Below are 26,360 nucleotides of genomic sequence, written 5' to 3'. Positions count from 1 at the left end.
TTCACACCACATCCTCTGGTTACAGTGGCCAAGAGCTCATGAATCATACAAAAACATTTATTGAGTGTAATGGTTGCAGATAGTTGTGTTTGTGACGGCACGTTGGGGTTATGCTGGGTACATTGCAGGTAGTAGGTTGGATTCATTTCAATGGCTGCAGCTCTTCTTGCGGGGGAACACAGCCCCGTTTCTCTCTGTAGGTCTAATATGCAACAGCTATACGTCAAACAGCGTTGTGACCCAGATCGCTTGTTTTTTTTCTCCACCCTCGCTCTTTCTGAAAGCATCATGTCCAACGTGGCAGAACCTCTTGGTCTTTTCAGTCTTGAGGGACTCAAATTATATGTGGAGAGAAAAAAACGGAGAGATGGAGAGAGGCTAGGACAGGGGGGAAAAAATGAGATGCTGATATGGAAATACAATGAGACAGATGAGAGAGAGAAACAGAGAGAGGAAGCGTGAGACGAGTGAAAATAAAGGGAGACAGGGAGCAGAGACATTCCTCTAATGATTTAAGGTTTTTTGTTTGCATGGCTGTAGCGCATCAGCTATCAATGTTTTGATCAGAGCGTTTAGACATGCATGTGGCGCTTTTTTCTTTTTTTTTTAAAAATCTCCACCTACTTCTCTGCTCATGATCATGTGAAGCTCGCTCTTGGATCTGCCGTAGCAGCACACACATGTACAAACACACACATGCTGGTGTCTGTGCTGGCTTTTCTGCTGCAGTAGACACGGGGAGAGAGGAGGGGGAGCACTGGAGGAAGAGAAAAGAGGTGGAGTGGGAGTGAGAGGGATAGACCGAGCGAGCGAAATGGAGAAGGGGTTTGATAGTGGAGGGAAATAGAGGGAGAAGGGACCGAAGGGCTGAGAGGGATACAGAGAGAGACGAAGAGGAGGAAGAGGGGTATCGTCATAAACAGGGAGGAGGTGACAGCCACGGGGAGAAAGACGTATGATGGGGGTGGGGACCCTTGTCTTAGCATCTTCGATTATCTATGAAGGCTTGAGCCATCCAACCTTCCTACCCCGGCCCTCCTACCTGCCTATTGATTGATAATCAATTGATTATCTTCTCTTTTGTCTGTTTTTAAAGCTATTCTCTCTTCCTCCATCACATTTTTAAAGGACTAGAGCTTGAATGGTAACGCAACCGTTAACTCATTGACAACATTTATGGATGTATATTTGCATCTGATTTCTTATTGATCTTTGCTTGGTTCACATCGATTTTGCAGTGCAGTTAAGATGATATAGAGCTTTTCTATGATATCTGACAGATTTTGATTTACTATTTTTCCTGTTTTAAACCCTAATCTGCCTGAAGGACAATGATCCTAATTGATTAATTTGATGTAATCCATTGACACTCAGCAGGTTGAATTCATGTTGTCAAACAAAGTTCGAAAATAGCCCTTAAAATAAGGGATGTTTTGGAAAAATGTATTGATACAATTACTGAAAGAAATATAGAAATGTTGGATATGTCAGGTGTTACAAGTTACATACGCATATATAAACAAAAAAGCTTTAAGTGAGCACTGAGTAGTCAATATCGGACATTAAAAGTCTGGATGAAGGAGGTTAAGTTGAGTAAATATGACACACAATACAGTGTAGTTTCTTGCATAATAGAAATATGAGATGCTGAATTTTCTAAAAACTGTAACTTGTTTTTTTAAAGTATTTTGCATATTAAATCCTCTGCTGACTATCTGTATGGTGCCCTATAATGTTGTGCCACTGTCCCACTGGTTTAGCAGTTTTGGTCACTTCTAGTTTCGCACCAGAAGGGCATGGTTGTCTTTGTCAACAATCTCCGGACAAAGCACCATTTGTAGCTCAGCATGTACAAGATGCCCCTTTGCTCCCTCTGAATCGGACTTTGTGCTCTTGTTTTCGGTTCATTTTTCGGATTCCTGAGACCCCCCTCTCCTGAAGGTCATATCTTGTTGTTCATTGTTTTCTGTCCTTTTTCCACAGTGCTGGTACTCATAATGCTGTCATAAACAGCAACGTGACCTTCTGTTGCGCCGGACGGCCTAAGAACATGTCGTCTCCGGGTGGACAGAAAATAGAAAAAATGATGTAATGATAGGCATCTGTGTATGTAAATAGATATGGTGATGGGTGGAGAGAAACTGGCCTACGGCAGGGTTTGGGTTATGTTGCAATCTTTGTCTGGGACATTGCTTTACATCTTTAGGGGACAGAGTCCACGAGACAGAGAAGATGAGCTCTGTATGGGTTTGGAAAGACAAAAGTTTGTACTTCTCCAACTTGCCATTTCAAACACCTGTTTTGTTTTCAGTAAGTTGTTACAAGTTACATACGCATATATAAACAAAAAAGCTTTAAGTGAGCACTGAGTAGTCAATATTGGACATTAAAAGTCTGGACAACAATCTCCGGACAAAGCACCATTTGTAGCTCAGCATGTACAAGATGCCCCTTTGCTCCCTCTGAATCGGACTTTGTGCTCTTGTTTTCGGTTCATTTTTCGGATTACAGAGACCCCCCTCTCCTGAAGGTCATATCTTGTTGTTCATTGTTTTCTGTCCTTTTTCCACAGTGCTGGAGCTCATAATGCTGTCATAAACAGCAACGTGACCTTCTGTTGCGCCGGACGGCCTAAGAACATGTCGTCTCCGGGTGGACAGAAAATAGAAAAAATGATGTAATGATAGGCATCTGTGTATGTAAACAGATATGGTGATTGGTGGAGAGAAACTGGCCTACGGCAGGGTTTGGGTTATGTTGCAATTTTTGTCTGGGACATTGCTTTACATCTTTAGGGGACAGAGTCCACGAGACAGAGAAGATGAGCTCTGTATGGGTTTGGAAAGACAAAAGTTTGTACTTCTCCAACTTGCCATTTCAAACACCTGTTTTGTTTTCAGTAAATTGTTACAAGTTACATACGCATATATAAACAAAAAAGCTTTAAGTGAGCACTGAGTAGTCAATATTGGACATTAAAAGTCTGGACAACAATCTCCGGACAAAGCACCATTTGTAGCTCAGCATGTACAAGATGCCCCTTTGCTCCCTCTGAATCGGACTTTGTGTTCTTGTATTCGGTTCATTTTTCGGATTCCTAATTTCATTCGCTGGTGGCAAATCAAGACTATGTACTTGTATGTCCATTCAGCGCATAAGAAAACACAAGTCTGTAAATAGCTGAAGCAACAAACCTGTGCTGACAGAGAAAATAAGGATGGAGGGAGCTATTCTTAAGTGCTCACCAAGTTTATTAAGGTAAACAGTTTTCCTCAAGCAGTAGCTGCTGGCAAGGGCGTGATAATTAGTCAACCTGCCTTTCCTGTGCCTCCAATTGGTAAATGTCTTGTGTTCTGTTTCAATTTTCACTGACAGTGTTTTGTACCGCAGGCCTTCTCATGTTGTGTTTGCATCCTCGGAAGTCCCAGTCCCTCTGTTTGTAACTTGAGCAGTCTGTTGGCGATACTATACTGGATAGATGCTTGATGTCTCATAACAGGGGCAGAGACATGATATCTGTTTTAAACAAGTGAGATAAACTTTAAAGTGGTAAATACATAAAAACTGCAGTGTTTGTGATATACAGTGTTTCCTATAGTATTTTTATCCTGCAGTGATGCTGAAGTATGTGAGCTTTATTCTGTGCCGCAGAAGATATTTAGCACATCTGCTGACATGAGAAGGGCTTTAGACCAAATTTGTTTACAGTTGTAGATGTGGAATTATGTTTAATAAGATGCTTTGAGACTTTTTGCCATTTTCCTCCTCTCCTCTCCTTCCATACTTTCCTGTCTCACCTCTACTACCTAGTCATCTTGTCTAATAATGGAAATACACAAGGTAAAGTATTTGTTAAGCAACCTAGAATGGTGGCAAATAACCCCTACAAGGCATTTTATCATTTCACATACAAATTACCCGCCTCCCCTCCTCCCGTATTTCATCCAATGAAGCTTGGCTTTATCATGACCATCATCAGCATCTCTTTTCCTTATCAACCAGTTAACCAAACTCATCTGAAAATTCAATAAAATATATCATTTGACTAATAAGCTTAGAGATTTGCTCCAATATGCGTCAAGTTCCACGTTGTCGCCACATCTTTGCTGTCTGCGTTGTAATAGGTAGGTAGAGAGACCGGTAGTGAGACCAGCAGCAGTGTTCAGATTTATCCATCACCAGTAAACACTATTATTTCTGTAAAAAAATATATATTTTAAGAAATGCATATAATCACATTCTTGCTGAGAGTTAAATGAGAGGATTATACCAGCTCTAAGTCTGTACGGTAAATAATTAGCTACATCCAGCAAACACTTAGCTTAGCTAGATATGTATGTGCCAGACCTTTGCAGGGACCACTAACTTCCTGGAGCCTCCCGGTTGCCTAGCAACTGCTCAGAGGCAAGAAATATTTGGGCACATGATCCACAGCAAATTGTAATTTTTCCACATAGGTTTTCTCTACAGATTAAATAAACAAGATATAAAGTTTTAATTAGCCAGCTTTAAAGGTGCTGGTACAAGTATTTTGCTCTTGAACAGAGCTAAGCTAGCTGCCTCTAGCTTCATATTTGCTGTACAGACATGAGAGTGGTATTGATCATCTTTTTCCATAATGTCAACCTTCTGCTTTAAGCATCACATTACATTTCAGACAAAAGCATTTAACATATGATAATGTGGCAAAAATGTCTTTCTCATCACTCCAATTACCTTTCTTCTCCTCGTTTGGACCTCCTCAGCCATCTTCCTCCTCCTCCTCCTCTGCCTCGTTCCATTAAGACATGCGGGTTAAGTGCTGAATCGGCGCAACACAACACTGTACTGACAGTCAATTACTTGAACCTTGTGGCAAACCCTAGACATTTTGCTCTTACGCTCTTGAATCGAAATGACTGCGGACACTGGCATGGTGGAGAGCTCAAACAGTGCCAGAGCCGATTACAGTGGTGGGAGTCTGAATCCTCTAAATGGGGCAAATCTTGTCAAATCACACGAGAGAGCAGTGTATTGTGTACTAAAGTCGCACAGGCCGCCACACGCATAGTATATGTAAACAAACTAGTACACAGAGCTCTCATACTGTCATAGTCTTAATTGCGTGCTGAATCAAAATCTTTTCGCTGCATAAAGACAGTAAATTATTCATGAGCAATAGCACAGCACATACTGTAACTAAAGACAGACTTAATGTGATATAGAAATACATTTACTCACTTCCATTACAACATGCATCTTACATTTGACCCCCGCAAACACCCGGCTGAACATAAATCACTCTCGATGCCCTCACCTTTACACAGTGGCCCATGCTCTGTAAGTGTAGCTGCCCATAAACCATCCAGCTGAACGTCCACACACTTAAAGCACATAGATAAATCACTTAATTTGACACGCCTCCACATGTAACCCTGCAGATCACTGTCACACATGCCAATATCCCAAATGCATGGCTTTTACAAATACGTAGACCAACAAACTGAATGGTAATTAGCTGAATGATGATATTACATTAGAGCTTTCCAATCACTCATCATTTTTAAAGGCTGAAAACTAATTCACATTCTCATTATTTATTATTCTTAAGATCTTTTTTATTAATTCTATTTTATTTACAAAAAACGTACTAAATGTTAGTGAAAAATGCAACTTCCCAGAGTCAAAGGTGATACCTTCACCTAGCTTCATTTCATAAAGATAATCCATTTGACATAATATTAGATAGAGAAAAAATGCAAATCCACACATTTCAGAAGTTAGAATCAGCAAAGGTTGATATTTTTGAATTAAATGAATAATTCATTATTAAAATGTCTTATTTATTTTCTGTTAATCAATTAATCAACTAATTGTTTCAGTACTTATGATGTTACAATCATGCAATTAAATAATGTAAGAGAATAATGGTGGCTGAGCATTTGTAATTTTTTTAATAAAATGTCATATTAGAAAAGCAGAACTTAATCTGCATGGATGCTAGGACTGTAACGATTGTTTCTTATTAACAATGAATCTGTGGATTATTTTTTTTCGATTAATCAATTATCAAATAAATAGATAGTTGTGAATAATGGCCATCACAATTTCTTAAACCCCAAATTGATGTCATCAAATTGCTAGTTTTGTCCAACAAACAAACAAAAAAATATGCAATTTACTATTACATAAGACAAAAAAGGAGCAAACCGTCATAATTAAAAATATGAATCTACGTAACGTTGACATTTATGTTTAAAAAAGCACTACTTTAGCTCTACTGATGACAATTTTCTTGATTAATTTAATCTATAGTTGGCCAGGTGTCGTTACCCTGTGGCATTTAAACAGTCAAACTGTATCCCTGCTCATTCCCTTGGAAAATGACATTGGAGGGCGTCACTGGGACAATTCCTGTGTGACCATCTGCTTCCTCGTGATTGTCCCTCCTGTCCAAGTGGCAGCAGAGTGGAGGCAGTGCGAATGACGACTTTAAATAGAAATATGATCTAGACGAGTGTGTAAGGGTCTGATTCAGGAGTGGATTTGGATAGGAATGTATCAGAATGTCGTGTTTTTTTCTTTGGAAATAATTTTCTCAAATTCAGGCATTTTGCAACTTTATATTCTTTTGTTTAACTCTATGAGCAGCACGACATCGAAAGGTTGACAGTTTAATACATGTAGTGCTCTCGTTTACCAAATAGTCCTTTATCCTTTTTCCAATTTCATTTTCATTCTTATGATTGAGCTATGATGTTCGTCACAGATAGTTGCTGAAGCACAGATAGACAAAGACAGAGGGAGAAAGGACAGAGGGTGTTTAGATAAAGAGGAGGAGCCATAAAGGCAGTCGGTCATCACAGCTATTAAAAGAGGGACAGCTTTGCCAAACTTGCGTTACGTGTCTCGAACAAAACAAGGATGGAGAAATGGGTAAAAAAGGGAGGAAAAGGGAGGATCGACTGAGAAAGACGGGGAGGGCTGCGTCACAAGGACAAATGCACATAGCATTCTGCAGTAATCCGGAGTGAATACAAAGCAGGTGAGAGAGAACAGACACGTGTACAGTTCACTCACCTCCACACAGTATTTGTTTGTCTTCAGAAAGGTTTGACATAATTGCAGGGAATTAAATGGAGGGGAGCTGAAGACTAGAGCAGATACAGCACTATGTGTGTGTTTGTGTGTGTGTGTGTGTGTGTGTGTTTGTGTGAGTGTGTGTGTGTGTGTGTGTATGTATGTGTAGGAGAGCTTACTGATTCCGCTGTAGTGTGTCAAGGTGTTGAGTCATTCACTGAATGTCTCAAACAGAAGTCTGTGTTGTGATTGAAATTTTACTAGGATTGCTTCCAAGAGCACTGACCTCAGAGAGTCAGTGTTTTTAGCACTCAGAAAATGAAATGTACGCGAAGATTACCCCGAGCAGAAGCTCATCATATCTCGAAGTTCAGTGACACCATCTTCCAAACCTCAGTCGCTCCTCCTCCTTCATCTCCTCCTGCATTCAGGTGTTGATGAGCCTACCGCACACGTTTCACACATATACAATCATGCAACACATGGAACCATCCCATGATGGGATTCCCTGTTATGTCGATCCTCTCAGCCTATCTACTTCTACCAGTACCACCCATTTCCTTACATTCCCTGCCCTTCATTATCCCGCAGTGTCCCATGTTGGATGCTGGGTGACCCCTAGCAGGGGCTCCAATCTTCTGCTTTAACTGCCTGTCCTGGCTCGGACACCGACGTCCTCCACGTCATGTCGATTGCATTTCCCTTGAGGCGAGACACAGCTTCTGTTCTTTCGGGACAGGAAGAGGGGAAGAGATGCTCTCAAAAATGTGATATCTCATCTGATATTACTCTCTGTCTATGTTAGAATTAAAAGCTTAAACACATTGTGCTATTAATGCTAGCCTTTCACTCACAAGTCAACTTAACTGAACATTTAAATGCAAACCTTGTATTGTGCAGTGTTAGTAGTTTTACTATTAATAGTAAATAGTTTTACTTCTACCACTGCCAAAACCCACATTCTCAGAGAGGGTAAATAATAAAGCAAGACAGCCTTTGCCTGGGGCCCTCAAGTCACTAAATCCAGCCCTGAAAAACAAACCCAAATCGGCCAAATCATTTCCAAATAGGCTTATTTGGAAATGACTGTTCCACAGCAGGCAAACAGCGTATACTGTCTGCCCGCTGCAGATGACATGCTGAGCTGGAGAGCCTGATGACATGCTGAAGCCTCGCCGTTAGCGTGTTTATTAAAAGTTTATTAATATTGAACGTGTCACCAGTCCGACAAAAGCACTCAATGGGATCACCAGCAATGCACCTGCCAAGTGTGAAGCAGATCGGATGAGCGGTTCCGGAGATCTGTGAAGGACAGAAAGAAATTCCTCGCTTTATAGTTAAAATGTGAAGTCAATGCCTTTAAACCCGCAATATCTTTTTTTTTGATGACTTTGATGCAGCACTAACAACACAGTATTGATATATTATTAGCTTTAAAGTCAATATAACAACAAACCTGTTAGCAAACAGCTGCTTATTTACTGTACACATACGGAGCAACATTATTATTTATCCTTAATTTATGTTTGTGTCCAACTGATGAATGGAAGTCTAATATTTGCTCTTGTTTTAGCTCAGTTTTTTGTCTCTTGAGGGAAATATCTGGCTCTTTACTTAAGTGCTGAGCAGGTAAACTTACAGTGAGTTTATCAGAGCTACTGCAGCTAAAGACAACGCTATGAGAGTTGTGAGAACAAATCAGAACAGTAAAGGTGCAGGATGTAAGAAATCAAAACAATACGCTAAAACACTCTTTTGAGCAGTGGGTACGTCTGAGTCAGGTAATAATTCTCTGTGTGTTCGTCACTATAAACAAACCCCTTTCACATACAACTGTTGGTAGAAATAAATGTAGCTGCTTTAAATTCACTAATTTAGGATGGTCATTTGTCACCTTTTTTAACATTTCACTAAATGATTATTCAGATTATTGAAATAGATAAGGGCAGTCAGTGGCTTTCCATGTGGTTTTAACTGTATTTTGTGGACTTAATGTAACATAACAGTCGGAATACTGTATCTATGGTTAGCGTAGAGATGTTTCATGAACCAAGCCAGCAGTACTTAAACTCACATGAGGAAGTCTTGAGATTGAGGGTCATAAACGGCTAAAAGCCACTAAAGTTATTCATAATTCAATGCATGGAGGAAAAAATGAAACACTCTCTCTCTCTCTTCCTTTCAACTCAGTTTTGCTGCTTGTCCATTTAACACGCCATGTCCCTTGAAGGAACTCTCTCTCTTTGTCTTCTTCAGGAGTGTTTCACTCTTAGGTTGACTTTTATATTAGGATTTAGTTTTTCTTATTGTAATCTCAGCCTAAACTAGCAAAGCCTTCAATTACTCCCTAGTGTTTCTCAGAATGTAACAGTGATAATGACAACAGTGATGATGATGGTAAAATTGAAGGCTATTCCTGTAACCCACCCAAGGTTACACTCACACTGCACGCTAAGTGGCTACTTGGGAAGTCTCTGAGTGATGGCTGCAGCCATTCACCTAAGATAATAGATTAATCACCTGATCCAAGCCTAACCCAGTTTGCCCTTCAGCAGAATGTGCTGTATTCCACATCTTTAAATGCTCATTTTCATGCCTCATTTATGCACAGATTTCACATCATTATTCAATGTCTTCTTATCATTGCTGACTCTGTAGCAGTGGTCGCCCATTTGCTTTGCCCTCTGGGAAAGACTCCACATGCTCATTCTTACCGGGGCGCTGTTCGTCATACTAATGCTGATCAAATATCACAATCGGTGTACATGGAACAAAAGCACTAGCAAAATCCTGTATTTGTCTTCATATCTCTGTCAAGGTCTCTGACCTCACAAATGTTAATCTTTTATTGATCGACCGGCAGCTAGTCTGAATGATCACGTTTCTGCTCTCGCTCCTCTACATTCAGCCCCTTCATGCCAGCTGTATGAGCAGTATTTGGCTTAGTCCTGTCCTTGGTGTCTGAAAGCAGAGGCTAACGCAGTGGTTGTCATGGTGACAGAGAGAGCCAGGCAGGGCTGTGGTAATACTGTAATGATAAAGCTCTTCTGGATCGTGCCGCAGTAAACACAGCGCCACTCGGGTCCCGTTAAAGAAGAGCGCACCGCCGTGCATGCAAAAACGCCTGTAGGGCTAATATCAGCTCCGACAATCTCTCCTTGGTTATATCACTTACATTGATGCTCTCCCAACACCTCCTCCTTTCTTCTGCTCCGTCTCTTTATTGCACTTTCACTCTCCAATGCCCTGCTCTCTCCCCTTGATTGGTGAGATTCACGCCATTGTCTTCTCTCCTGTGCTCGTCCTTTCATCTCCTCTCCCTCCATTCCTTCACTCTCTTTTTCATTCATCCATCGAAACACAATCAACGTTTTATCATCCACTTCCTTTTTACGATTGCTCTCTCTATCTCTCTCTTTCTCCTCCTTTCTCTTTCTCCCTCTCTCTCTCTCAGAGGCTCTTTCTCATCTGCTTCACTCTCTTTCCCTCTCCATCTCTGACTCCCGCTCTTTTAAATTTATGTTGATGATCTTTCCAAATCTAATTTCAGAGTCTAGAGAGCGAGGGTGACTCTATTGGGCCTTGAAGGTCATTTGACTGCAGGTGTCACACATGGTAACTTTACTGTAGGCGATCCAACGCATTAAGCTTCACACAAACATTACAGTGTGCCTCTGAATCATATATTCAGAGCATTACTGTGGCCGTCCTGACCAGAAAACACACATACCTTCTTGTTGCAGTGAGGAGAGGGATGGAGAGAGAGAACAGACACAAAGTGCCGCAGGAGATGAATAAGTGTGAAGTGACAGATTGCTACTCCTCCTTTTATCATCTTCCTCCACCTCTTTCTTTCTCTCTCTGTCTCTTTACACTGATCCCTCTCCATCAACTCAATGCACTGCTCATGTAGTGACCACTCACTATCTGCGATCAGCGAGTGTGCACACAAACCTCCTGTGCCCATAGGCAGTTTGTCTGTCTCACATTGTGAGTCATGTCCACAAACACACACACACACGCTCTTGGGCCAGCCACTTACGCCAACACATGTAAACACAAGCACATACAGTATACACATAGACGCATCCACACCATGTGTTTGGCTTTAGGTGCATTTTAAACAGTAGGGGTCTTCTCTATCAAACAGCAGATCTCTGCTCCACATGCTGCTGCATATTTAAAAAGGACTGGCTGCTGTGATGGATTGATCAATATTGATTTGATGTGTAATCCACTGTGCTCTGCCATTTTGAACTACTGTATCATTTAATTACTGAAACCCTGAATGGACCTTTGATTCAATATTGTATTGTGGCTTTTAACTACATGGTCGAATTAGCAGCACAGTGCTGCAGGTAAAAGCTGCACTTATCATGGTTAATGTTCAGTGCAATCTAGTGTTAATTTGTGCCCTTCTTAGACCTGCATGTGTTGGTGTCATTGGTAAGTCTAGCTTTCTCTGTACAGTGCGTCCTCACTGTTGTTTCGGATCAAGTTTAGTATTTCAGTCTCCGGCTGTTAGATTTGAAAAGAGATGAACCTGACCAATTTGGTGTCCTAGGCAAGATTTTAGCTGGTGCCTCTTGGATGGCACATTTATTTTTCTTCTGCACATCAACAAGGTGTTTTAAAAGAGGCTGGCCAAAATGTTGTGCTAGCGCAATTTTTAAAATTATAATACAGGTATGGGTGGCTGTTTTAGGCCACATGATTTGATAGAGAATGTTAGGTTTCAAAACTAAACATTTGAAATAATTTCAGTTCCAGAAAACAATAGGTTTCCTCTGAGGAAAACTCAGGAAACTACAGGATTCCCAACCTGTCAGTGTGTCATTACGGTGCTAGCTCTGTAATTAAACAGGGTGAAAGTGGTTAATGTGATTGGCCATGATTGTCACAGACTTTAATGCTCCCACCTATAATAATACATGCTTTCTGATCCCACCTAATGCACCTCGCTGACCCTGGCCACAAACAATGACCAAAAGTGCATTTGGCACACTTCTGACCCACTGGGCAGGAAGCACCTGATTGCGATCTGGCCACACTGCTGGTTTTACAAAAAATGGAGTCCGTCAGAATGCCCCTATGGCTGGATGGCGCACGTACATTTAGCCTATACCGACTATTCTACCTTTTCTTTCTATGCCCAGGTCTGGCTCTGGATTTAAATACAGATGTTCTATTTCCTGTGTGTATATGATTTCCCAGCTGACACCAAAGTTTAATTAAGAGAAAAGGGTTGAATCTGCAGATCTGCAGGGGCTTGCAGTTGCATTACAACTCTCTGGCATATGTGCTTATACCAGCCTGACAAGAAAAGACAGAGGGCTTAGAAAATATTGTTTTCGAGTGAGAGTATGTTAATTCAGGCATGTCTGAGTGTAGAAATAGATCAGCAGATGAGTGTTTTCCCTTTAATTTTTGTTTAACAATTTTAAACTTTACTTTCTACCACATGGAGCTGTCTGGTCTGCTTCTCACCTCTTCCTCATGTGTTTCCACCTGTGTAGCCTACATAAACAATATGATGATACTCTAGTTTTGCCACTTGTGTTTATGTGTTTGTACATGTGTAATCACAACATTCTTCAGGTCTTAAAAGCATGAAAGAACTGACTTTGATGACAAATCTCACACTTCTAATCATCCTCAACATTTAAGTACTTTGTACAACTACCAGTGCTGATCATCTCCTCAGTATAAGTGTTTTATATATATATCATTTTGGCAACAGTCACAAAAGAATAAGTGCATAACACTTCAGGGCCCAACTCGCCCTGATTTGCAAATGTGAAGGTTTTCTGGTGTCCAGCCGATAAGGGGGCATCCTTAGGAGGTCCCACTGGTGCTATCATGCTTACCTAGGACATGGGGGCTTGTATAGGGGGAAGAGGTAGGAGGATGATTGAGAACCTCAGTGTGTGTGTGTGTGTGTGTGTGTGTGTGTGTGTGTGTGTGTGTGTGTGTGTGTGTGTGTGTGTGTGTGTTTTCATTATACAGAGGGGTAGAGCACTGCAGCAATCTGAGAAAGTAGGTCAGACACCAACTAGTGAGAAACATACCAGAGGAGAAAAGAAGTAGGGAGAAGAGATGGAGAGTAAAAAAAAGGCGGGAGAGTTGGGACGGTGGTGGTAGATGCTTGTGAGAATATAGAAAATCAGAAAACCTGGAACAAACCTGGTAAACTAAAGTGTCAAACTATTTGTGATGCGGATATTATCCTTAAAAACACATCATTGCAATGTAATTTTACAATGTCTATAAATAGGCAACGTGACAAGATTTTGGTATCGGGAGCATTCTGGTATCTGTTTGTAGACACAGCAGTATTGACCAATCATGTTGAAGTTCTCTTTGGTTGAATACAGGTTAACAGTCCATGTGAAGAGCAAAGGAGGTGTAACGCCTTGAACGCAATGTAATCTTGGAACCCATCAGTTATCGTCTGAGGAGGATTTAGCTTTTGATTGGTTTTAAATTAGCTTGTAAACTGGCTACTTGTGAACTAATCCGGTCGTATGCGTCGTTTCTCAACTCCAACTCCAGTTGCTCATCTCAAGTTGCTAATACGACTGTAGACAATGAGCAACGCACAGAAGGAAAGACTGGGCCCAGATACTCGCTGGCTACACCATCACCCCAGAAATATAGGACCTTGCACCCAAAGCCTTATTCGTCATCAGGCTGATAGCTGATCAGTTCCGAGATTAAATGAACCACAAACAGATACCAAAAAAAACTTGAAATCACATATTTAACATTGACGTCGCTGACCTCCCTTGAAGGTCACTTCTTTGGCTAAATGCTTGTCACCTAATCTCCTCAATAAATACAGTCGCTCAGAGTCTTAAGTCCTCTGCTTACTGTGTTTCTGTCATGAAGGCATTTAGAGAAATATGTGTAGACTCTCATCCAATTTCAAAATCAAAGAAAAGCTGTTAGAGAGAAGCGAGCCCTTTCAAGAAAAATAACGCAAACTGGTTCCCCACATATGTTTAGTTTTAAGGCTTCCATTTATAAGTATGTTGCTCTTGATATTACATAAAGGCATAATGTCGAAAATACACGGTGACACACACAATACGATGAAGGCTCTCAGGCTTCTTTTATATATGTGCTCCACTCAAGTATGAATTACCTTTCTCTTTTACTCTTCATGCATTGTCTGTTTTATTATTTATTTGATAATGCACAAAGTATACTGCCTCTATAAATACACTGCAGTGCTTGGAATGGACCACAACGGGGAAAGATCGTGCAGCAGCACACACTGGTGTTATCACGCTACTGTCATTGATTCAGTGGGTTACAGTAGAGTAATAAGCTTGGGTAGATATAGACAGATGCAGATCACACGATATTCAAAAAGCAATAAAACCCCAAACATAAACTCATTGAGAATACAACAGCTTATTGTTTGGTTTTTGTTTAGGAAATTTACCCTGAGGACAAAGTTTTGGAAGTACACAAACAAACATGAGCTGTAAGACATTGTATGTCAAGAAAAACCTGAAACTATATTATTATTTGTTTTCTTCTTTTCAGTTACAAAAACAACAGTAATGAAACAGCTTACAGTTACAAACGTGTTTCATGTAAACCTTAAGCTTACTTTCACCATCAATCAAGTGGAGGAGGGGAATCCTCCATCCATGTAAACATGTGATAATAATAAGTCAACTCCTTGTTTGCAAGGTCTGAGATCGTACTGTAAGTCTGTAAACAAATGTATATTTGCTAAGAAACTGCACTCATGTTTTGACTCTAACAACACAGAACACACAGTGAGATTTGGGATTGATGTGTGGGATTTTTCACTCGTTAGCTGGACTAAAGCATACAGTTATTTATTGATCTTATCCTTAAAAGTTTGTTTTCCTCCTTGTCATCCTTCCATCTTCTCATGTGTCCTCTCTAGCAGAGTACCAAAAATAAGATAGTATCATTTTTTCGAATTTAACAACCATTTTTTCCCTTTCTGTTTTGGACTCAGGATGACATTAATGCATTGTGACTTTCTCTCCTTTTTCTGTGCACTTTCCTCCATTTGTCTTGTTTCATTTGTCCAAGTCTCAAAAATGTCAGTCAGGACCCACAGGTTTTGTGTCGGACTATATTTTTTAATTGAACCAAAAGTGTGTGACTTGCTTATTCATATGCGTTTTAATTAAATGTTTTAAATCAAATCATAGCTAATTATAAATGTAAATATATACTGTATGATAATGTTAAAATAATATGACAATTTTAATATTAAACTTATAGAGCTTTAAATTATTTTATGATTTTATAATCTCTGTAAGTCATCATTTCCTGATGGCACATGATGTGACATATTACTGACAGCACATCTATTTTATGGCTTCATTGTTCATCACAATCATTTATGACTGTCAGATACAATTTGATCAGGCCTAATGAGTGTGATTATATTTGGACTTTGATCACAACGGGTCAAACTGTGCCAAGGTCCTTTTTGGGGCAGCTTCACTTGCCCTCTGGTCCGTTACAAAACATGTCTTTGTTTGTTTTTTCAGTGAAGAGAAAAAAAAGATTTGGGGGCATTTTTTAAAAACATTTTTAGAATGGGTCCAACATTTTAGATGTGAATACCTAAATGTAGATGGCCATGATGGAGTGAGAAACAGTCAGTAGTAGTTTTTTTGTAGTATTTAGCTGTTATATCTATACACACCTCCTATTGTATTTCTATGCTGTTGTTTTAAGGTTTTTCTTCATGATTTTCCATGTTCTCTTTGCCTTGTTGACTTTCTTGATTTGCAACTGACTCTGTACACTCACTTTCTTTTTCTGCTTTCTCTCTCTATCTTTGTTCTTTCTTTCTTCCAGTATGTGGCATTTGGCTCCCTTTTCTTCATCCTCATCTCCATCTCCACTTTCTGCATGGAAACGCATGAGGCCTTCAACACCATCCTCAGCAAGACAGAGAACGTCACGGTGGGCAACATCACCCGTGAAGAGATTGTATACGAGGTGGTGACTGACAGCTGGTTGACGTACGTGGAAGGCGTGTGCGTCATTTGGTTCACCATTGAGGTCCTGCTGCGAGTCACCTTCTGCCCAGACAAGCTTGAGTTCTTCAAAAGCAGCCTCAACATCATCGACTTCGTGGCCATCCTGCCCTTCTATCTGGAGGTGGGCCTGAGTGGGCTGTCCTCCAAAGCTGCCAAGGATGTCCTGGGCTTTCTGCGTGTTGTTCGGTTCGTCCGTATCCTCCGAATCTTCAAGCTGACCCGCCACTTTGTGGGCCTCCGTGTCCTGGGCCACACCCTGCGAGCCAGCACCAATGAATTCCTCCTGCTTATCATCTTCTTAGCCCTTGGTGTCCTCATCTTTGCCACCATGATCTATTATGCTGAACGAATTGGCGCAGACCCAGATGACCCAACAGCCAGCGCCCACACCGCCTTCAAGAACATTCCCATTGGGTTTTGGTGGGCCGTTGTAACCATGACCACGCTGGGCTATGGAGATATGTACCCGGAGACGTGGTCAGGGATGCTGGTGGGTGCTCTATGTGCCTTGGCTGGTGTGCTGACCATCGCCATGCCTGTACCTGTAATTGTCAACAACTTCGGCATGTACTACTCTCTGGCCATGGCCAAACAAAAGCTGCCCAAAAAGAAAAACAAACATATTCCCCGAGCACCCCAACCAGGGTCCCCCAACTACTGCAAGCCAGACGCCCTGGCTATGGCTACTGCATCACCACAAAGGCTCTTGGGAAATGTCCTAGGAGGAGTGATGGGGCCTGGAGGCCTCGGGGGAGATTGTCCTCTAGCCCAGGAAGAAATTATAGAGATTAACAGAGGTGAGAGATTTTTTTTCTTCATGTTGAGTCTCTTTATTTTGTCTACAAATATTATCTTTTACAATCAAAACTGACTACTAGCTTTGGGGGAATGTGACAGTTTAATAATTGCTGATTTAGGCATACACAGTGATGATTTCAGGGGTCAAGTGGAGGATTAGAGAGCCAAAGAAGCACTATCAAGAAGCGATCCATAGTTGATTCTGGATCCACTCCTGAGAAATCATTGGCCCATCAAAATTTATGTGTAATTTATGATCAACTGATCGGTCCACAGTTGCCTTAAGGCATCCATCTGTCAGTGAAGAACAAACAGTATGGAAGGAAAATGAACTCAATTATCTATTAAAACAGCTTAATGCATCTCAGTTTGAGCTGACTGCACATTTTTCCTCTCTGGCATTAGCAGTAAAAAGGAGGAGAGGTAATTTGGCTCTTGGTCTGCTCTTTACATGCTGCAGCATCAGGCGTCAGTCACATTCAACAATAATGCACCTTTAATGCATTACTTTACTGCCTTAGTCATCAGTGAGCCAGAAAATATTGGTTTCATCAGTGCTTCTACTACATCTTGTCTGCCTGGCTTCCCTCCAGACTAAAAGGTTTCCTGTAGGTTGTGGTGTCAGTAGATTTTTTTTTTGCGGGAAGTTGTATCAGTCAACAATTTGATAACCGGCTCCAAGACTGTTCTACAGTATCACCACCACATGCTGTAACATATTTCATCATAATGCCTCATACTGCCGTCATTCTTAAACATTATTTACCACACGACAATGACGGTTTACCAATGTTCAGGCCTACTGTTTGTATGTACATTATATATATAAACACGATTGTTTTGTCTCTAAGCTTTTCAAAATATTGGCAAGTTACCAAAGCCTAACTTAGTCCAAAATTAAATTTACTGTTATGTAAAATAGAATCAAGCAAGCAATGTGTACATTTAGGATGCAAAAGTTTGATAATTTTCCTATAAATTGCCAAGAAATATTGACATTTATGACATGCATTTTCTCGTACTTGATCAACAATACAAACATATATTAGCATTTTGGATAAGTAGGACACACAAAATGCTCTTTTCTATAGTTTTATCATAATTCTCCTGTGTGTGGTTCCTCCACCTATTTCTCTAGATTCCAAGCAGAACGGTGATGCAGCTTCGGCCGCCCTGGCTAACGAGGACTGTCCCAACATCGACCAGGTGCTGAGCCCAGACGAGAGGAGCCCCATTGGGCGAGGGCCTACCCGGGAACGCTACCAGCAGGACCGTGCCTGCTTCCTGCTCAACACCAGGGAATTCCGCGCCACAGATGGGAATGTGCGGAAAGGTACGTTTCACACCAGGAGACAGATACAAAAACATGGACATCTTACGTAAACAGATCCACACAGCAAGATGCCGGGCACAGCATACTGTAAACATACATGTTATATATGTCTGTGCAGCCGATGCCGATACGTACACAGAGGTAACTGTATACATATAACAACTGATCCAAACATTAAGGAAAGACAGGTTGGATGCACATATGAACTTTGGAAGCCTCAACTACAGCTCCAATCACAGCTAGCAGAAAAAAACACATATACAGTCATGCAGTTAAAACACATGCATATACAAAAGGCTCTTCTGCTCTGCTTCTACTGTTTCCAACTCTTCACATTCATGTTGTCTGTGTTTCCATCTCTGCTTGGTATCATATTTTATTTCTTCTGTCAGACAATTGTTTTTTCCTGTCCCACTAGTTCTCTCCTTTCTCTTTTCTTTCCATGGCGTCAGTGAATTTTGTTCTGTGTCCCATAACATCAAATTCATTCATGCTCATTAACAATCTCTGTCTTTCTCTGTCTTCTGGACTCAAACAATTGACCATGCATTAATTTACTTCTCGTCACTTCTGTTTCTCCCTCTCTGTTTCTCTCTCTCTCCTACCTTAAATCGTCCTTTTTATTTTTTCCTGCCCCCCTCCTTCCCACCCGCCTTCCCTTATGTGATGACTTTCCCTCCCTAACCTGCCACACACTTTCCCTCTCCTCTGCCTCAATTTTTAAACCCATGCCCTTATTTCCCCCTCTGCTTTTCCTTTGTTCAACACCCTAACTACCCCCCCCTCTCCCCACACACACACCCTTTCCCCCCAATGTGCATTAACTTCGTGCTCATAAAAACCTGACACCATTATTCATTTACTACTGCAATTTTAACCACCACCACTGCTGCCAACCTGCACCAAAACACTTTCTCACACTCCCCTCCAAACTTTCAACATCCCCTGTTGACAACAAACTAGAGGCAGCAGCCCTGGCACCGAGCCCAGACTCCCCTCTGACTGAGGATTGGTATAAGATGGAAGGGTCTCTGTTACAGCAGGACCTCAATGCAAACTCCACCTCCTCCTGGATCAAACCATAGACCAGAGGTAACACTGACAAAAATGGTTAAAAAGTAATGGAGCCCGTAGCCTAGTCAACTTTTGACTGAAAACATACAGAAATTTTGATCTGGCTCGCCATCATGTAGCATGTTTTGCAGTTGCACAAACTACAGTACACTCCAACACACCTGCAAACAGAGACGTAGCTGCACACACTATGCATGACTTCAGATCACAGATACACCACCATTTCCACAATGTTGTGTCTACATGTTCAATGGAGTTTGAAGTGACAACGGTGAAAATGTTCTGAAAGTGTGCTGTCAGGTTTACACTAAGAGATTAATGCAAACAGTTGAGTGAAGGTAAGGAAGCGCCTAAATCTGAATTCGGGGTGGGTGGCATTTTAGGGTGTGTCTGATTTTTGAGGTATCTTATCCGATGAAACCCAATATCCTAACTCCATAAACATTTTGTGAATTCAGGGGCAATCTTTATTAACAACACCCACAATAAGAAGTGTGCACAAAGAGGTGTATACCTGTGTGAGAGCTTCCAACTTGCATACAGGTATGAGTGCAAGAGCGCGTCCATGTGGGATGTGCACATGTGCAAATACATCCAGCAGCTCAAGTGAAAATAACCCAGTTGTCGTGTCCTGTGTCAATAACTAAGAAAACATAATACTGAAGAAGATTGAACAGGAGCAGCGGGTCACGTTGTTGTCTGATGTGCCTCTGTGTTGTTGTTGTTGTCTCTCTCTTCAGGTTGTGTCATATCACGCGTGTGTATGTTGGCTTTTTCATTCTTACGTGTTATACACTGTCCTCTCAATGCCTCGTGTTGTGTTCGTGTTGTCGTGTGTGGCTTAATTTTGTTTTTCCCTTCTACTGTGTTTATTTGTGTTTCTCCTTACCCCACAGACCTCCACCTTGGCAAACAAAATAACTTACTGCAATTTAGAGAGGCTTTGCCTTGAACACAAACTCTTTCTACATTTTTTTAAAACCTATATATGTACATGTACTCATACAGAGAATAAACATACTCAATGGCACTTAATCCTTCTGTGCTAGAATTCATTTCAGGCTCAAAGATGGGCACAATTGCATGTACATATGCCATATTTTATGTCAAATCAATTGGCCAACCTTGATAGTTTCACACTGTTGTGACACTGAGTGAATAGTTGTATGCCAATCATCTTTCCAAGGCCCAAGGTCACTGGGGTCAGTGATGCCATCCAGGTCAAGGGATAGTACCTCTTGAAACATGCCACGCTGAAAACAAGCAAATATTTTGAAACTGATATAATGTGTCTTAATTCAGCTTTGTAAACAAGGCCAGCTATCACTATGCACTTAAAAAAAATACTGTGCTGTGAGCGTGTAATGGATCTGAAATACTACTCCCTAGACCATGTATTTGTGTTATCAGTGCCTAGTTTAGTCCAAAGTCAAGGGCCTTTTGTACTTGTGCTGTTGAGGCCTGGATAGAAATCAAAAGGATTATGAGCTGCACTCACACACTTACTGACCAGACAGACAGACAAGCGCTAAGACAGATTTGATTGAAAAGTGTCTAAGGTAAGCAAGCCTTGAGCTTTCCAAGCCCTTCACTTACAGGTCCTTCACATTGCTTCAGTTTCAATGGTTCTTATGTACAAACTGCAATTTAAGTCCTGCAAAAATCCCTCTTTAAAGCAAATCTGGAGTCAATTACCATAAAGCTTCAGGGTTTGGGCTACACTATGATTCATACATTTAATTGGGGATCTATAATTGACATGTTATCTATAATATTTAAGATGTTGAGCCTTTTGCACTGGATAAAGAGATTTAACTTGGTGCTTACATTAAATACCAGTAACATTTGACCTGTTTGCCATCTCTGGCAATTGATAACCAGCTCTGTGTAAACAGCCCTGTGATACACATATAACCTACCTGACGCCCAGTGATTGTGTGAATAAATCTTTGGCTACATATTAAAAGTTGTGTATGTGGCTGTTAAAACCCACATACTTAACAATCAATTAAAATCTGTGATTTAGGGGGAGACAAACATTACAAAGAAAAACCCCACTGCTTTTACTTTATGTCCCTGTTCTCCTCTGATAAAAAAATATTTCTCCTACTTGTTTTTAAAGAGGGATTCTCACGCCATGCAAAACTTATTCTTGTGTGCTTCATTTGTGATTTATTTAGTAGATACGCATAAGATGTCTTTGCAGACTTATTTTTATTAGCTTTTCAGTTTCTTCTCTTTGATTGTTGGGAATTTGACTTCCTACTCACCCAATGCAATATGCATGTCTCACTAAGGTCAAACGGTCAATCACCCTTTTGATTGCCCACTCCCAATCACTTCTCTAGACCTTCTTCAAGGGTCTTGTTTGTTTCTGTCTCTTTCTCTACTTCTCTGTTCTCTCCTTTCAGTTTCTCACTGTATGTGTACCAGTTGTTTTATTTTCTTTTATTTCTTGTGGGTTTGTGCTTTATTTATGTCCTGTGTTTCCAACATGGTGTGTACTTTTTTCTGTAGTGATTGTGTTGAGTTTTTTGTTGTAGTGTGAACACTTTATCTTTCCAATGTGTCTAAGATTAAGTTAGATTTATTTCAAATGTATATATTTGGCTTTTGTTTGTTGTTATCGTCTTTGAGTTTTGTACAATTGTGTTTTGTTGTTTGATGTTTTGACTTCCCCTATGTTCTTCCTGTGTTCTCCTTTGAGTTTTACCGTCACCTATTATCTTTCTTCTATGAATTGGAATGATAAAAGGTAATTGCCTACACAACATTTATATTAATCAAGAAAAAACTGGCAAAAATCTCACTGGTTCAGTCATTTCTAAGAACTTATTTGACAAAAAAACCCTCATTATGCATTACTAAATTCAACTAAAGCCATAATAAGAAAGAAAAAGTTACAAGTAATAAACTTTTATAGTAAGCCAGGTGTATTTGCTCTCCTTCCACATTTAATCACACTACTTATTTACGCAGTTTTTTCCCTTTTCATAATAAAGACATTTATTAGGGTAGATTGTTGGAGGAATCATATTTCATGACCAAAGGTTTTATAATATTCACTTACTTGCCAACTCCTTTTGTGTGAAACTATGTAAGTGTCCTCTTGTATGTCATTGTACTCGGTATGGAAAACTTGTCCTACATTGTCTTGCATGTCCTAATCTGTCTAACAATACTACTATTTTCTTACAAGGTTTCCTCATCACAACAATCTGCAAATATTATTTTGTCTCAGCCCAGATTTTTACCTACTTCTTACAAAAGAAAACAAAAACATGATACACATATGTATATATATTTATGAGAAGTATAACAGTTGAAATGGATTTGAGCTTTAATGACCACAGCTGACGCATATATGTCTGTAAGACCTACATACCGCTAGCAAGTGGAATGCAGCGTTACAGTTGCATGTCATCTAGTTTCCCGAAAAGACACCCCAGGTACTGTATGTACTGTATCGACACATTGTGGCTTCTTTGACGGTCATGAGGAGATCAATACATCTTATAATGGATAACAGGAGATCACATTGTCTTTAACAGGCAATTGATCCCATGTAAGAATGATAACAGTATGGGGTTGTTCCAAGAATAGCATCTGAACAGTCAGCAAATCCTGTGTCCTCCACATGCTCATAAAATCAAAGGACATATGTATGTTTACATAATAGAGGCAGTCAAGTAGCTCTCTGCCTTCTACATACATACATACATACATACATACATACATACATACATACATACATACATACATACATACATACATACAAGAATGATTAAGTCTATAATTTCGGTCCAATCTGTTTCATTTTACATAATTTCCTTGGTAGACAGTCTGGTCAGAATATTTGCAGATTTTCTTATCTCTCTGTTCCTCTGTGTTTTCCCTCTCCATTACCTCCTCCTTCTGTGATTAAAACTCATTCTCCATCCCATCCCCGGGAGCCACTGCAGTGCAAGTGTAACTAAAGTCTGACTTTAGGTAGGTATGAACTCCCTCCGTAGTGTAAATTAAGTGTGACTTTGGGCAGGAATTATGTCATCACTGACTGCAGTGACAGCCACACTCACTAATTCCCCTGATAGACAACCCCGGAGCACAAAACCCCTGTTGATGTTGTAAATACAGTACTTAGCACAGTGAGGAGGAAGCTAGCAGACCGTGACAGACTGCAGTGGCTGAGACATGATTAACCTTATCAGCATTTTTATTGTCATTTCTAAGAACTATCATTATATTGAATTTGACTCAGCAATACTTTTAAACATCAGCAGAAGCAAATTAAAGTACCAATCAGCCAACCTAACCGGTCACTTACGTATATCAAATCATCAGAACCATGTTACTGCCGCATCTACATCATTCTTCATCAGTTTCAACTTCATCCTGTCATCAGATGGGGACTCTTTTTTCCCTATACATATTTAACTCATATCACACTTGACAAGTTTTTAAAATCCCCTGGTTTCAGACTAGACTGGTAGCACCCAAGTAAAGTATAATATTTGCATAGTAAATTTGTTTTCTATTTTTGTATGCCATATATATATTTTAACGGCAGAAACAAGACGTTTCTGACTTTTAATGTCAGAAACGTTACAGCAGCAGTTGGATTGCATTGAAAAAATTGAAAGTGTCTTTGACACCGTGTCAGAGAGCACAAGGCTGATAAGAAATTGATAAAATTAAGATGGATTACATGCATACATTGTTTACTGTGAATGTCTTGTGCACGTGAAGGCATTGCGAAACCAGTACAGGAATGGTGGAGTACACCACCAACAATTAAAACTACTTTACTGTACTATACTGAATGTATTCAATGCGTTCAATCGACATTGACTAAAAAGTAATGAACAAAATTAGTATCGAAAACAGAGTTTGATTTCACCAAATATTAAGGATTGTAACTTTAACTATTCACTAGGGCCAGGTGAAGGGTTCTTTAGATAATGTTAATTTAAGATTCACAATATCCACCTCTTGCTTTACGAGATTTTTGTCTGCATTTACTAGCAAGCATCTATTGTAGTTCTGCTATTAAAAACAGGTATGCTTGTTTTCTCTCACTCCTGTTGTTTCCCTTTAACTCTGAATCAGCATCACAAAAATGGCTGCCATTTGATGCAACCGGACAATGTGTCTCAATACATTTGCGCGGTGGAACTAAACTTGAGATTGAAGCAGCACCACAGATTGACCAGACAGCTTCTCAGACAGCTTTGTAGGACATGCATCTTAAGAAACCCAGGGAAAAGGGCATCATCAATATTTTACTGAGTTGCCATCCGACTAATGTGCCTGAGCTAGTAGGAATAAAAAAAGGACTTTTATTTATGGTTTGCTCAAATGAGGCGTAATCTAGAGTGGTGGCCCCTGTGAACCACATTATATTTTTTCCATTTCAGCAGGAAGGACAAAGGGCGTCATACTGTAGCAATGGGTGTTCTTTGTTGTCTTACTGTGGCCTTGCGATGGTTGGAGTTTTACAAAAATATACACTTTCTTGGTAATTTAGGCACAAACTCTGTTAGCATTGCAGTTTTATTGCATTCATTCTAAATTAAATTTCATTTAATGTATCACATTCCTTATAAAGCTGTAAAACTCCATCCATTATGGGTCAGTTAGCCATTGATAGGGCAGATTAACTGCTATCTATAAATGTTGTTTTCACTTCACCTGATGCAACAGCACAGCACTGTCATCTCTGTGGCTGCCTCCTACAGGGGGAATTCAACATTTGCATGCTCTGTTACACATAAATACAGCGGGAAAGGACACAAAAGCCAATGTGTTATTTCTCAGATTAATTGGTTTTGTAAACCTACGTTCAAATACCATGTATTATACTTCAAAGTTTCTTGCACAAGTGGACAAGTGGGCTGTGTCATTTCCCACTGTAACAAAATGCAAACTGATCTCCACTACAAGATGCTATTAATGGGGAATAGGAAATGTTTTTAAATGTGGCAGGGAGAACATTTTTATGTTGGCCATCTGAAGTTTGCAGGAACCCTAAACAAATCCTAAGTGGGCTGTTTTTAAAATGTAATTCAAGACAATTAATTACTCTACAAAACTTCATTAGTAGTCCAACCTTTTTCACCTAGAACTTCATGTGGTCAACTCCTACACTGTATCAGTGATATCTATGTATTTACTACCTGTTTTTCTGTTAAACTGTATAGTTGTCTAAAACACCTGAACATGACACATTGCGCTTTACATAATAAAATGTTGGGTGCTTTATTCAATGGGTCTATTATAGGTGTTAAAACTCTTTATATCAAAGAATATTTTGCTTTTTCTGTTTTGAAAAGAAAGACATATCATAACTCGCATTTTCTTGTTTTGTCTTGTGTGTCTTGTGTGTTTCTGTCCTCGTCTGTCCTTTATATGTCTTTATGATTTGATAACATTTTCAATTTCTTATCCTTAATTTATTCTCTCCACTAATGTGCTTCTTTTCAATGTTGATTTCTTCTTATAACATCTTAAACCTCATGTTCATGTTTCAATGCTATGTAACCTTCATAACAAATCAACTGAATATGGAAAAATTGTCATAACATGCCAAAAAATTTCCACCATGGTTTTCTTTTATTTCATTTGCATTTGATATCAATCACTAATAATATAATATAATAAATATTTCGGTGGTTAAAATATTTTTTTTTATAGCAACAGGCTACGAAAAATCTCGCAGTCTCAATAACATATCAGGAATGGCCGGGTCATCACTGCGGCTCGCTCCTATCACTAGCCCCCCCTTTGAAACCTATGAGGCCCCAGGACCACTGCGCCGCTGTCGCTCCCCCATCCCCTCCATTTTGTAGCAAAAAAAAGGATGGTCCTGATTGGATGATAAGAAATGCCTTGGATTAGCTGTGGACTGATCGCATTAAATCCGCCATTTGGATCGTACACCGTGCAAAAAAAACAATAGCAATAACATAAAATGAACTTGAATTTAGAGAAAATGACCCCTTGTCTTGTGAATCTAATGGTTTATGATGCATGAATCAGGTTAGCTGATGGGGTCA

At 40.0% G+C, this 26,360-nt stretch overlaps 1 protein-coding gene across 5 annotated transcripts in view; it reads left to right on the top strand.

Annotated features, from left to right (window-relative positions):
• The window catches only part of kcnc3b (potassium voltage-gated channel, Shaw-related subfamily, member 3b), a 28,536-nt gene extending 2,383 nt beyond the window's left edge, over positions 1–26,153 (top strand). Inside the window, exons 2-5 of one of the 5 annotated variants that reach the window (XM_054599031.1) lie at positions 15,916–16,897; positions 18,037–18,231; positions 20,046–20,066; positions 25,999–26,153. In XM_054599031.1, the coding sequence (XP_054455006.1) occupies positions 15,916–16,897; positions 18,037–18,231; positions 20,046–20,066; positions 25,999–26,153 (1,353 nt within the window). Of the gene's footprint in view, positions 1–15,915; positions 16,898–18,036; positions 18,232–19,194; positions 19,317–20,045; positions 20,067–25,998 lie in introns of those variants that run through there. The other 4 variants (XM_054599036.1, XM_054599033.1, XM_054599035.1 and 1 more) reach the window with 4 other exon arrangements.
• Positions 26,154–26,360: the final 207 nt, after the last annotated feature.

Source organism: Anoplopoma fimbria, chromosome 5, assembly GCF_027596085.1.
Source record: "Anoplopoma fimbria isolate UVic2021 breed Golden Eagle Sablefish chromosome 5, Afim_UVic_2022, whole genome shotgun sequence".
NCBI lineage: Eukaryota > Metazoa > Chordata > Actinopteri > Perciformes > Anoplopomatidae > Anoplopoma > Anoplopoma fimbria.
Note: the sequence above shows the minus strand (reverse complement) of the source record. Positions and strands in the feature narration are given on the sequence as shown.